General features: G+C 39.6%; 1 protein-coding gene across 1 annotated transcript in view; it reads right to left on the reverse strand.

The window, feature by feature from the left end:
• T265_06119 (hypothetical protein) overlaps positions 1-4,133 on the reverse strand; it is a gene marked incomplete at both ends in the record, with an annotated part of 47,526 nt that extends 43,393 nt beyond the window's left edge. The window contains one exon of the mRNA XM_009171305.1: positions 3,361-4,133. Coding sequence (XP_009169569.1) covers positions 3,361-3,870 — 510 coding nt within the window. The remainder of the gene's footprint in view (positions 1-3,360) is intronic.
• Positions 4,134-15,058: the final 10,925 nt, after the last annotated feature.

The raw sequence follows: 15,058 nt of genomic DNA on the forward strand, positions 1-15,058 counted from the left end.
CAGAGCTTCTGGAGGTTTACCTGAACTACCCCTTGCTTCATATAATGCAAGGCACCCACGCTGATTAGGTTGTTATAACACATGAAGGCATGATAACAATCAGGTCAGCCGGAAATGTGAAAGATCCTCTGGCCACAATTACTTATGAGTGCGTAACCGAGCTCACAACACGTCAATCGACAGGCTGATCTTTTCGGGTAATCTAGAAAGCTGATAGTTAAACGCACATGAAAGGACAGTAATCGCTCTACGAGGAATTCTTAAAGGGAAGGTTGAGCATCACTGCATTGAATTGTTAAACGCCATATGTGTGTTCCATCAAGTACCTATAATAAACACCAGACATAGAGGTTTTTCAGAGAATTACTATTCTACACGCTACAATGTGAGTAGAATGGTAGAGACTGTTCTTACCAGGAAAAAGTGAATTGTTCACAAGAGGGTACAGTAAAGTACCCAAGCAGCTCTGAACGAGTGTGTCCCAAAATGAGGAAAAAAAGGATTTCCTTTCCTTTCGTTTTTTCCGTTGCTAATCTAGAATAATCACATACTTCTTAGGATGTTTGAATCACTATATTTGTGAAATGTGGATGTTGCCACTGTTTGTGAAACTGTGCAAGCTGATATAAGAGTAAGCAATTTGCTTGGAAATTTTTGGGTGTTTGGTATGCGAATGCTTATTTGGTGTAACATATTTTCGCTTATGTGGATTAAATATGACGTTGTACAAGAGGCGCATTTAGTTTGCTGGTCTGGCAATTTGAAGGTCACCGTTTTTTTCACATCTCCCAAATTTGTCGAATCGTTCAAGAAGACAAATATGTGAATGCACATGCGTAACACATACATTCGCAATTCGCTACAACAGCAATTGCAGTAAATGCGCACGGTGTAAGTGGATTAACGATAATCTAGTAAGACAATCGAAAATCGATCTTTGATCCAGACATGCCCCTATTGTCGTTCCAAGCAAATTATCCGTTGTTTAACTTTATACCAGAATAAGACAACTTTCCAAACAATTCGAAATAGTGTATCTAATGGATCTGCGTTGTGCTCAGTCATTTGAAAACATAGTACAATTGAAGAAATTTGGAAAATTTGTTCCAAACTGTCTCAGTATGTGATTTATCTGGAAGTACCAAACTGTCAGAGAGTGTAGGATTCATCATATTTTACATCCTGTGGCTCAGTGTCTTCGATTTTGCCTTCGGTACAGTTAACAGCCCGTGTCGAAAAATCCGTTTTTTTCCCTAAAGCTATGGCAATGACAGCGATTCATTCTCTTGATAAGGCGTAACTTAATGAATGAAAGTACAATGAAGCCGTATTGAGTGTGACACTAAAGGGTTATTCCTATTGACCTTGACCTATTGCTTTTCTGAAAAGTTATTTTGACTTAAATCCTGTACAGTGAGTTTTCAGTAAATGATTACTGGCTAGCCAAAAATTGACACAAAGGATAAGTTGTAGCAGGCAACAAAACAGCGCGAGTTAGACTGCAAAAATGCAAACGGCTTGAAACACTAGCTGTGGAGATGATGCCCATCAAACCACCAAAAGTCTCATCAGCATGGTTGAAGTTCTAACCAGCACAACATGACTTTCCGAGATAGCGTTTTAGTACTTCGCTTCTGTTTGCATACCACTCGCCTGACAAGCGAACGATCGGAATTTGATTCCAAACTCTGGTGTCCGTCACTTCAAGTGCAGTTGAATCTTTATCCGGGAGATTGAAAATTTGCTGGTTCCAAGGTTGACGACAGCGAAATAATTACCCTTCATTATATTTGCTTACGATTTCTTATACGATTGTTAATGTTGAGTTCATGTCATGTGAAGATATGGTGCTCTCAGCTTTGTCATAAATTTGCTACTTGTACATATTTGTCTACGAATGTGAGTTCGCGTGTAGCGATAAAGGAATTAATAATGAGTCATCATTCGCTGATAGAAAAACTTCAATTTTTTCTGTAAGTACGTGCTAGTCATGTCCAATAGCTTGATGCATTTGGGAAGTGTCCAAATGGTGTAATAAACTTTCGAAGTTTATTTGAACTCTTGGTGCATAACATAAAACCAAAATTAACGAAAACCCTGTACGTTGTACCTTAAGCCATAAGTATCCTTAACTATGACGAAAGTTGTTCTTTAAACCGGCTTTTATTGTCTACCATTTTTCATTTTTCTCGGAAGTGGTCCGAAATAGAATTTCACCAAGGCTCCAAAGTATCCTAATCGTATGCCACTCCAAACACAGCACTTCGAGGTCCCGAATGGGTGTAAATAAACAGCAGTCTAAGATTTACTCATTTTTATTCATGCTTACGTCTAAATCTCGGGTCCAAAATAAAAAAAAGTATCGCCCCTATCAAGACGCTATTTCATTCCTGAATACATGGCTGTTATTCACACCACTTCTGCCACCATTCCTTCTTAACAGGGTGTGAAAAACTCACCAAAGTGTTTGACGGTTAATGTTGTTCTCAAGTTTTATAACTTCACATTCCAATCAATAAAGTGACGTTTTTATGTCCCGTATGACTGTCCATGTACATCATGATCCGATCTGATTTGGCGCTAACACTGACAATACCATATACCACTCCTCCGAATTAGATCACATCAGTCCAAAGGCTATGATTTCGTCATATAGAAAAGCAAGCATAACAAACGGTACAAGGATGCTGTTTCTTATGTTTTATAAGCACTAACAAAAGTGTCAACTGGGGGCTTTCGACTTTTACTGCTAACTAAATATAGAGTCTGCTTATCAGTCAGGATGTTCTCAAAATGAGTGCCCCATTCCGCAGCGCCAACCACTCAACATATAGTTATATACTGGGATTTCGCATCGAGCAATTGTCAGCAAAACACCAATCTGGGTTCCTGTGGGCCGTAGTCAGTTTTTCTGCTGCGGTGGTAGGAGCAAATGCTCAACACAGCGGATCAATAACTGGTTTCAGGTACAGGGGTCAGTAGGATGCAATGGCGAGTAGATCCAGCTAGTGTTAGGCGCTTAATAAACGTTTTCCGTAAGTCTTCGCAAGAGCAGCTCAGACAATTAGACTCCAAGTGTCTCATGTTGAAAGATTCATCGTCAGAGCCGTTTCAAATTCTTTCAGCGGTTGCAAGTCTGCCCTTATAGAGACGCGTTCCCCACCAACCTAGGTGACTCTATGGTTGGTGCAGTTAGTCCCGTCGACCGTCCTAATATTATGGCACTGAAGATTTTTTAGGACTTGTTTTCCGCGGGTAATTTGTTTCAAATCCTGAAAACTTATTCGTTGACACTTACAGAAGTTTCAAACTACGAGCACAGCTTAGGAAAGGTATGAAGATGCCACACAAAAAACTCACCATTGCCTTTGCACTGCCAGATTTGTCGATCTTTGTTGATTTTCCAGGTTTGTTCCGTTGCATTCGTTTTCCACACTGCTTACCAATTTTAGAGATTACTCGTACTGGTTCAACTGATTTGGAGATAAGCGTTACGTCAGCGTAAATATCAATATCTTCAGAATGTTCTTTCTCAACTTCTTTTTCTTCCCCTTTTGTGGATTGAATGGGCGTTTTTGGCATCGATTCCGTAGTATGCATGTCACTCAACGTTACCTTGGATGTTTTGTCTTGCGTTTCCTCGCAGTTGCTTGTCTGGCTACTGCTAATGCTACTGCGACCTGAATCCGTGGATGAGCAAACTCGTCTAGTTCCGTCATTCTCAACAACGCGTGGTTCGCATGATTTTGCTCCAGCCTCCTCCCTCGTTTTGCGTGTTGATCTCACACCCACTGACTGAGTGGAAAACGTGTCACTGATTTTGACAGCCGTGCGATTGGAAATCACTTCTCGCGTTTGTTCCAACTGCATTTTTACACAAGCGTGCTTCAAAAGAGCAAGAAATCAGACGCGTGCATGATAAATCCAGCGGTTCTCGCACGCTTGTCCGTGAAAATAAGACAGTGGTTTTGATTGTTTCAGCTGCGAAAGATTTATCCTCAGAAAACAGAGTATACCCCTCCAGTCGTAGCAATTGGGAACCGAGTCATCGCTGCTGTCAAATGAACGTTCAGTCCTTTGGCGAGCAACTTAAATAAAACTCGAATTGGATGCGATATGTTAGCTTGGAAAAGACGTTGTGTATGAATGAAGGTTGGTATGTCCTTAGGCAGATGCAGGCATGCACGCACACACTTTTGGACATGGCGGGCAACTATTGTGTCCTATCGGTTGGACCAATCAGCTTTAGGAAACACGGTAAACCTCAGTGAACCTGTTTGTCTGTGCACGTTAAGTTGTTTCCGCTTCTCAAATCACAAACGAAGTAGCTAATAATGATTCTAGTAGATAATTTCACGGACTTTCGACCCCGTCAATTCTATAAGAAGATAATGTTTTCCTACCCCCGTGTAATCTACAAATAGCTGGTTGATATTGAAGTATTTATTTAGACGTCGACTGCAGTGGCTGTAGAATAATCAGAAAAGATGCACGTTATTGTCACGTTTCCGAAAATCGATTGCATTATTAGAGGCTAACAGAACTCGAAGCTCATAAAAGAATCAACGTGAACTCATTTCCTCGGAATACATATGACCGGGTAGACAGCTCAGGTTTCAATAAGCCATAGAAAACCAATTAGAAAAGATGTCACAGAATTTTAACAAACTATTCTTGAAAGATAAACTTCCCGAGACATGTTACACCAACTCATAAATTGTAAAACCAGGGGAGTTGGCACATCCTGTCTTGATCCTCAACACACGGTTAATGCTATCCCATACATTTTCGGCTTTGGGAACTTAGATGTATTCTTATAATCGAAAAAATTGACCCCTGATTAAAATGTAATGCGGTTTCGGGATTTCTAATGTGCAGCAAATGTTAGCAATTTTGATGTAACCATTTGTAAAACCCTGTAAGAATGTTACTACAATTTGACTTTTATTGTACGACTAAATGAATGACGGTTGTTTAACAGTTCGATACAAACTAGTTTACCAAGGCAGTGAGAATGGATCTAACTTTGCATGATTTCGACAAACCGCACATGAGCATTCAGTCCACACGCGACACGGTTGATGATAGCATCAACGTGTACCTAGTCACATCGACAACCATCAGCGGGTTCATCGAAATGTAAACATTTCGACCAATGTGGAATCGCATAGTTCCTATTGCAGAAGGGTAATTTTATTCTTCATCTACTGCTAAGGATAAAATAAGCAATACAGTGCGTTTAGCATCAATTTCATGCTCACTGGTAAGGCGATCACCTATTTCGTTGGTTATTCACCCGCTATGATTTGGTCAAACGCAGTGAACCTGGAAAACCCACTGAAGATGTTAGCTTTATTTTATCAGATAAGCATCTTTCCGATAGTTGCACATTATTTATCCAATCTATTCAGTTCGGGTAATCTAGGGATACAGAACGCCCTCGATAAATGAAAGAACGAAGAAAAACAGGAAACTCTTTGCATGTCACAGAATTTTGCTTGGCAGTAACTTGAAAGTTAACGCCACGGAGTGAAGGAAGGGCTGTTCATTTATGATGGGTATTCCTCAGGAGATGAAGGATACTTGCCTTGAGTAGTTAGACTAGAGTATTTCCGTAGGTTTTAGAATATCTGGAGTGATCTCAGCGAAAGGGCGAGTAACAGCTTCCATTGCAAGAACTTTAGGTTTACGGAGAGGTCACTAAATAAATATGAATAGTCCATATTGTGGGCATAAGTCCACTGCAAAAATACGAGTTTAGTAGCTGTCATCTGAAAGGTTAAATATACTGGTTTAAATTTTCAGACCTCGGCTCCGTTTGGATCTTTGTTTGTCCTACCATACAATTTGAAATCCACCCGGTGGACAGCGAACCAGAATTTTTGAGGATTTGCCCCCGATATCATGTTTTAAAAAATTGTTAGGACGAAAATACTAAAGTTTTTACTTGCTTCTGAACGTAAGTTTTCCCAGTAAACTCCTAAGGCATCGGCAACGGTATGTTTTCTTATTGCCGAATCTCAGCATGTCCAGAAACAAACATAAGGAACTTCTCAACATCTAACAAGCTGTGCGCTTTTGTGCCATTATTGCCTTATGCACAGTCTTTCCAGGATGACAAACGCTTAAGAAAGCATCCGTTTCGGCTGATTCATATAACTCGTACCCTGAAGGATGTACGAATCTCTGGTAAACGGCATGCCTCAGATAAGTGCACGAAGTTATCTCCTATAGTTGAGCTAAAACCTAAGCAATTTGAACATTTCTACCAGCAAATGCATTCACTCCAGTTCTAGACCATTTTTTTATTTGTCTGTACTAAATTCTTAGCCTAAATGCTGTTTATGAGTTTATTAAAAACCATAGAGTGTCAATCGCTGGTTTTGATTACCTTGTGGCTCATTACGTAGACATGGTTGCCGAAACTCGTACCTGAGTAGTACCAAAAATTCTGATGACTTGTGTATGGTTTTAACTGAAACTTTAACCAGCCCCCCGCAGCACATTCAGCTGAAGCATTCCACATACGATAGATCCAAGTAAGTTGCATCTGAGTCTCCAATCAATGACAACAACGCTGTTTAAAATGAGTGTTAGCAGAGTGAAGGTCTCGCCGTTTATGACCACTGATATGCTGTTATCGTCATATTTTCACGTCGGCCCAGGAGGCTCTTGGTATGGCTTGACGAAACTTGAGCGAAGATACAGCACCGCGGCGCCCATGCCTAAAGATATCTTATGATTTGGGCAAAACAGGGACGCAACAGGTAACTTGCATTACTTGTCTAAAATCCGAACTCAGCGTTTTCTTTTTCGGGTGAGATTAATTTGAGTCAAGGATTAAGCTATTATTATACAATTGCCAAGTACATTTAATCAGATGCCGGTCCAGTGTTCTATTAGTTGTTCTTTTTGGTAACACAGTCGGTGAGGAACCATGCTGCTTACTATAATACCAATGGAAATATTGAAGAAAAATTTGAGTAATTAAGACGTTGTAGAGATGATAACAGCTCGGAGCCAGTTGCCAAAAAAAGCCGCTCTGTACTCTTTGAAGCTGGACAATTTACGCTCGTTTGTTTACCTTAGGTACTACGTATCTTCATGTCTAATAGAGGACATTTGGGAACGGAACTCTAACAGTGCACATTACATATACAACACAGTCAGTGTCCGAAGGGAGTCTATATAATATGTTTGTTTATATGCTGCCTTTGAGAAAACATCGTGATCGTTGTCACAACAGTAGAACACAACTGAGATCCAACCGGGTTCCAAGTGGGCCTCCCGTCGAAAAACAAATTGGTATGCAAATGAGTGTTTCTCGTTGATTTCATGCAGCTTGGTTTCAAGTAGAAAATAAGCTTGACGGAAAATCGTGAACTGCGTCTGCCTGATGGGCTACATGAATGGCGAAACCGTTCATGGGTTGACAAACAGTTTTCAGTAACCTTAGAAAATTGGGTTGCTTGTGATGAAGGTTAATCGGCTTGTCTTTTTCAGAAATACCCCTTTTTTCATCTTTTTGCTTGTTTACCGGATAGGAGACCCCAATAACGACATGAAACTCCTGCTTTGTTTGAGGACACATTACCATTGTTCAGCGATCCTGCCGCAGCTGAACTTTGATTGACAGTCTAATCTCCACTTAGATTGCCTTTCTCGACGTGACGGGATCTCAACTAGAAAAATCGAACTTTCATACTGTAGATGTCATGACTATCCATTATACTCAACGCATCGCACGTCCGAGAACTTTCATTGAGTTTGTAAAACTGTAAAGTTAATCCGACTACAGTAGTAAATAGAGGTGAATGCCAACCTAAAAATGCGGTCGCAGTTAATAAAACAATAACAAATTTGAAAGTGATTCCTGTGGTAAAAGTGAGACAGCGTGCGGCGGTCAAGAGCATAAGTCTTTGAATGTAAGAGATCAAAGATGCTCTTGGAACAAAATTTCACCCATAATATGATACGATTCAACTATTTGTGCCAAATGTAAAGGAAAATATTTGCCTCCGAGACTGCGACAACACGTACTTGGTGTCCGTTTTTAGGTTAATTTAGCACAAGCAGTTGTGTTTAACTTATAAAGAATTTCCCATTTTTTGTGAATATTCGTCCTTTTCACCGGTATAGTTGGTGAGATTTTAGAATGTTGCTCCGTGTGGAAAAGGTTACGAAGAAAATTGGTGGACAGCTAATTACAAACTTCATACAAAGAACTATTTGTGCTCCCAGTTATTGACGATAAAGCCCTCAGGACAAGCACGTTCTGGACATTGTCAAACTAACAGCGAGAAATAACAAGACGCACTTCTGACTCTTCGCGTAATATTGTTTTCCAGTTGACATATTCGGAAATCCACCAATTAAAATAAGCATATGTTAGACAAATTTTAAAAAGTTTAATTAGTCCTCAAATGATGCCGGAAATCTAGCGCGTTATGGAAGAAAGCTGTCAGGAATGTTGTCGCATTCATTCTTCACGTTAGTTAAATTGAAAGAAACTAAAACACATCATTTCAAATTTGAAGTTTGTATTGAAAATGTTCTTTTATAGGACAATAAATGAGCTCCATTTGTTGGTTGAGTACGAATAAACAAGAGTTCTTTGGCCTAAAGACGCTTAAACCAACATAAAAAGTAGTTTTCTGTTAAAGTTAATACATTCATTTCTACTAAAAAACCCACACTATAATTCTAGCTTCATAACTGGCGGCCACCGGTGGGTACTAAAGTTAAGCCTAGTTTTCCGTATTTGTAGGTGTACTCATTTGCTGATGAGGTAGGGTCACATAATGCCACTGCTAGTCGGCATCGTCTGCCAACGTTTTTATACAAGATTGTCAGCGTAATATGTGGCAGTTTAAAAAATGTTATGGATCTATAAAGATGTATACATGTCGGTGAATACCACTGGTGACATGAAGTACGCTGACAGAATTGAATGTATCTTTCATGCAAAGGACCCATATGTCATGGGTATATCAATCATCCAGAAGGTCAATGATACTGAAATTACTCGTGTCTAGACAAACCGGAATTCCGTTTGAAAACAAAGCGTGCTCCGGCTTCATTCATCTGCGGTGCAACGACGAACACGCGGACCAACGAGTTTTGTTTTTCTCTCTAATTTCTCCTAAAACCTTGCACAGCTAGCATGCCCATCATGAGGGTATTGTGCAGGATGTAAAAGATTGTTTCTACGAGAAGTAATAGGTTAGCCAGAGTAGATAACATAGTTTTGCTAACGTATTTGCCCTGCATAGAAGCTTATGTAATGATTTCCCATCAGTGTTTTTGTTCACGTAGAAAGAACAGTACTCATAAGTTTAATAAATCGCGCAGCCTTTTGTTTAGTTGCTGCTGACCGAATATTCAATACACTCGTAAAGGGTTCCCTTAAGAGAACTGTCCGATAGACATATGTGAAGCGCAGGTTTGCCGCAGCGTTCAATTAGGCGGGAACTTTTTGCTCTGCACAATCTTTTGAAATATGCCACACCAGCTAATAAGTGCAGAACTCGTCAACTCTGTCAGTTAACTATATGAATGTGTTAAGGTGTTCGGTCGGAAAGCACCTTATTAGGGCACTAGAATTGTACTTAGTTTTCCCTCTAACCACAATTCGTCAGGGGTGAAAGTCGACACATAAGAACTTAACTATTTGCATACTTTATTCTATTGCAGATCCATTCCGCAGAATATATTCTCCGATAGATCAAATAATTCCATGAACCTGTGGTCAGTTGGCGATTGGGTAACTCTACTTATCCATATAGGCGGTCACATGGGAAACACACTGACATCCGATAAGCGGGTGTCGGCAAAGCCAGTTGGATATACGCTCAAGTAGCGTGTAAACATATATGTCATTGAATGAGCACGCCCCTCGCCCAAATGGACGTGCTTTGAATACTTTTGTGTGAACTATTCAGGTTTTGCTCAACGATCGATGTTATTGGTTGAGCTCTTGTGATGATACTCACTGGGTAGAAAATGCCCAGAGGGAAACTTCCGTTTGGAAGTGTTCCTCTAATCTACCCAATCCAGTGGCGATTTAACCACTGAGAAAAGCTTTACAAAATATTTGCACGAATAAAATATAAAAGGGCCAAGCAAGAAAGAATAAATATTAACCACTGGCAGGAGTAAATTTACGTCCCGTGTTATTGCGCAATATTGTGCCGTTCCGGAGAGATTAAACAAAAAAGATGAGCATGTTAATATAATCTATGCTGAGAATAAAAAAGTCGTTACGGTTTTGTTTAATATCGCGAAAAACATGCGCCTCTTTCTGTCCTGAGAGCGGCTGTATTCGAAATCAGCGTTATCGTAATAAAGGAGATCATTGATGAGGAAAATAAAAAGATCAAGTTATACTTCACATATTGAACAAAATGTTATCTGGTCGTTGGCTTGTTTGCTGAGCTGGGCAATTGAATTGCAAGCGTTTCATCACCAATCGAGGTGACTTCCTCAGTGCGTTATCGCAGAGCATAGTGGTGTGTAGCGGTGAGTTAGTAGCACAACCACGTCTGCAGTCAAATTGCCCAGCTCAGCGAACATGTCAGCGACCATCTACGCTACCTGAGCTACCAACATTTTTCTCTATAGAAAAGCGCTATCTGTTATTAGTTATATCCACGATATATATTTAGTTTTCCTTTTTTGAATATATAGTTTTTCTATCTCAAGCTAATTCTCAAGAAGCCCTTTAATATATTATTTACAATGATGAATATATGATTATATATATATATATATATGTAAATAAATGTATGTATGTATGTAATGTATGTAACTAAACGTGAAGACCTGCTAGTATTTTGTGCAATTTGATATGACGCTTACTTGTATCGTGATAAGAGTAGGCACTTAACACAGAGAAAATTGGCTGTCGATGAACTAAACATAGTTACAGAATAGATGACTATTGGCAGCGAAACACCGCTGAGTAAACAGCAGATTTGCCGACCAACATATCATCTCGATGAAAGGAAATAATCTCACCTGTTAGAGGTCCGCTGCGTGATTCCAAGCCGGACCAACTAAAATCAAAGCAAGAATTAGAGGAGGCTCGGAATTTAAGCCTTCAAATGGACATGTCATTACCAGATTTTTTGAGTAACTTTAGAAAGCAAAACCTCTTTGTCGGCATGTCGACCAAACTCCAGCTCACTGCTAAACTTTACGATACTCGCTATCTTCGAATTCATATCAAACGGCGTGGCCACCAGAATGTTTGAAGTTATTGATCTTTAATTTTCTCATATTATTTTTAAAAGGGTTTAAATTATGTTTCCACATTGGAAAATCAACTTCCCAGAAGGTTGAAACTGAATATGCTTATATGTCTGTTATGCAACGAGGCTTATGCAAATAGGCAGCCACAGAATTTGTCCGGATACTTTTAGGCTCATGCCAAACCGCTTTGGCCGATTTGGATTCTACTCAAAAAAAAATAGAATATTTGGAAGCTTGATGTGGATGCCTCAAAAGTTGATTGACGGGTGTGATTTGGGCACGGCTGTGCACTCAATGTTGGCATGGCTGTGTAAGTTCGATTGTGAATGATGGACACAATCCTTTGGTTGCGGCTAATCAGGGTTCCATTAAGCCCTTTCTGGGTCTAATTATAGGATTTTATAGAGCATGGTATAAGTTATGACGTTTCAGAAACGATGGTGTCAATCTTCAGTTAGTTTTTTGGACTTTATTTGCACAGTCGTGACTTTCTAGTTTAATTGGACAATGGAGTTGTTAAATGTAGCGTGCCTCATTCTTTTAGCCTGTTTCCCCATATATATTCTTAGCGAATGTGAGTTTGTATATATTTTATCTATGTCAAAGCTAATATATCTTGGGACGTTCTAATCAACTGGTGTATGAATGCAGTATAAATGTGAATTTGCTCCACTGCAAGCAAACACATAAACAACGTCAGTTTATTTTTGTAAATGTGTAAACATTATTTATGCAGGAATGAGTCAATTTGTTTCGTAAGATTCGGCGTCATATCCCTAATGAAATTCGAATGAGTGATCATAGTCTTTGTAAACGGTCATCAGATGTCATACTCAAAAGAAATGGTTACTAATTTGCTCACGATGTTGCATTAGTTCGAGAAATGTGATAATGCGCTGCCCGAGGCGAATAACGAGTCAGCAAAAGATTATTGTCGATGTGTTGCGGTAAGTTGCTATGTGAAGTGATTTCCGCTATGATGGGACAGCTTCTTGTGAGTCGTAAAAATAATAAAATAAAATAAAATTCGAGATCTATATAGACTATGAATAGAAATGGCAAAAACCGCTAGGCTCCCTATAAGCGACATAGTAATTTTTTAGGCCAAAGCGTTGTGTGATGACCAGGTGTACATGTGTGTCGGAGACCAAGCGTCCGCGGCTGTCAAGAGGAGACGCCTAATCCCAGAAATACGTTTTCACGTGATTATTTTACATGCTGTCATAACTTGAAGGCCTGCACTTCCGTTCCATTCGTATTACTTTCCAACATCAGACGTCATATCAGCTACATATGATAACCGCTAACAGTGGATTAAAGGAATCAACAAGTGAAGGCGTAGTGTATCCTGACATTAGTTAGGACCACAGTTCCATGGAAGGACGCTTCAGTGAGAGGTCACTCTGAGTAAATTTTTTATAGACCTGCCATACAATTTTGTAGACTTTGGGATTCTACTGTAGTCAGCAGCCAGATGTGTACTGGTGAATAAGTCAAAGTATACAAGTTAGAGGTCTATTAATAGCGGCGGATCAATGCGGTGCATAATGAACCTGCAAATATCGACCCCACTAAGAAGCTGGGTAACTCACTGGCGTGTGAATTCTGTTTTCCCTGCAATCCAAAGTAACAGTTTGGGTCGTGAGTTCTGTTCGAAAAGGTCTGAAATTCTATCAAAATTATAAGATTTCTTACTTTTAGCGGTTACATTACATATCCGCACACCACACGCAAACTAAAACACCGACAACGGGTTCAACTGATATTTCTCTTCGGAGTAAATGGCGCGTAAAGTTCAGCATTTAATAAAGTGCATATATATAGCTAATATTGCTCTCCATCTTTTTTAGTTGTTCCACTGTAACACAGATGGTGCGGAAGCAATATAGCTAATGCAGCTTTCCAAGGAATAAAGGGCAAAGGAAAAATAACAACCGATTTTAGTTAAACATTCATTTGCAAGAAAAATATTTTTGGTCGTTGGTTTTTTGGCACTAATAAGCTGGCCTGATTTAAACTTTTGAATAACGTTCAGTTCCATTATCGTTGTGTCTCTTCAGGGGCTTTGTATGTCTGCTTGATTGACATGGGGTGTTGCGTTCCATAAGTTTTTAATTTACTGCACGCTTCACTGTGGAAATAATATGCATAACATCACTTCTGCAACCAGAAAGTTGATTCTTTGCCTCTCTGTTGCCTGTCACAAAGCCATTGAATCACATTTGTCTTGCTTGCATATCACTCCTTCCCATATCAGTCATACATAGAAGCAAATCAACTATGGACAATTTGGATGATATCGCGCTATCCAGCTCGGAACAGATCATGGATTGTTGCAGTACTTCGTTCCTTTTTATTTTACATGTAGGTTACATACATTACATTAACGTATTCATATAAATGCTCCGTTCTACACCTCCAACTGGGTGTATTCAACTCACACAGAATCTGATGAAACGCCTAATTCTTACATGAATGAGACATACCGCCTTTATTTACATCATTAAATTAACATCCCGGCAGTACTATTTTAGCGAATTTCTCTGAAGGCGATCCTCTTGCTTTACATGGACTTGCTCATATCATGTTTGCGATGCTATCACCTTTCCTCGACATACCGCGAGAATTCTGTTTAGTTTCCAATTCGTGCGTCAGCCATTAAATTCTTGGGTATCAATTAAGCTTAATTATAAACTTCAAAAGTTCCAGTTGTTCGTAAAACTTAGTCGTACATTTACTCATATAACAAAATACATGCGCTTGACCTGAATTGAACCGCGTGTCACTCCCCTTCCTGTCTTGGGGCAGGCATTCCGGTGAGTTCATGTTAAGGAAGGGAAACAGTGGGCTAGAGTTGCCCTCATATTATAGCTAATCTACAATGCGTATCCATCGACGTACCGGGTTTGAACTCCATACATCTGACTTGCAAGGCAAGTATCTTCCCAAAACTTCGCCTGTGCATGAACGCACTCAGTATATCACGTTTGAACAGGCGAGTGAACTCGCTTGCCACCACCTGACTAGAAAGATTCATGTCCCGCCTTGTATGTCAGATATACGGTGCTCAAACCCGGAATAGCCAGGAAATGTACTGGTGATGAAAATAATAGGAACAAAACTTGATTACAGTGTTTCCCAGCTTACAGTGTGCCGGAACAATTGCACCAGTATAAGAGGAGGTCTATTCGTATGAGGTTGGTATACACGTGGATCCTGAAAATGCTACTCAAGAAACAAAATATAAATCGTAGTAGTGCAACAAATTTGATTCTGCTGTTCTAATTGGATTTGAAGATGATTATCACCCCTGACTTACATATCGCCCTCATGATCGAAGTAGAGGACATTTTCGCTGAGCAGCTTTGCTAATCTCATGTGGCGCAATAAAAAATACAGTTTATTTAATTACACAAACATCGATTGGTTATCAGTTCAAAAAGTTTTTGTGGGCGATTCAATCAGTTAAATGAAACAGAACAAATCCGAGATCGTTTATAAACGATTCTTAAAAATTGACATAATCCCTCAATATGTGAGCACACCAGCTTGTTTTGAGGACCGGTGCTTCCAGTAGACGCTAATACGCAAGCAATTACGCACCCGTTTTCAGCTCCCGACGCGGTCAAATATGGACTTCACCCTATTACATTCTCGGGTTTCTGTACAGTAGCCTAAATGACTGCGCCAGAAAAGAATTAAGTTTGCCAAGGAAAATATTGCGGTCCCATATATGAATAAACAAATTACTAAAACCAGACATTCGGATAACGTAATCTCAATTAACTAGAAGCAACTCACAATGTAT

This window comes from Opisthorchis viverrini (assembly GCF_000715545.1).
Source record: "Opisthorchis viverrini unplaced genomic scaffold opera_v5_120, whole genome shotgun sequence".
NCBI classification, from domain to species: Eukaryota; Metazoa; Platyhelminthes; class Trematoda; order Opisthorchiida; family Opisthorchiidae; genus Opisthorchis; species Opisthorchis viverrini.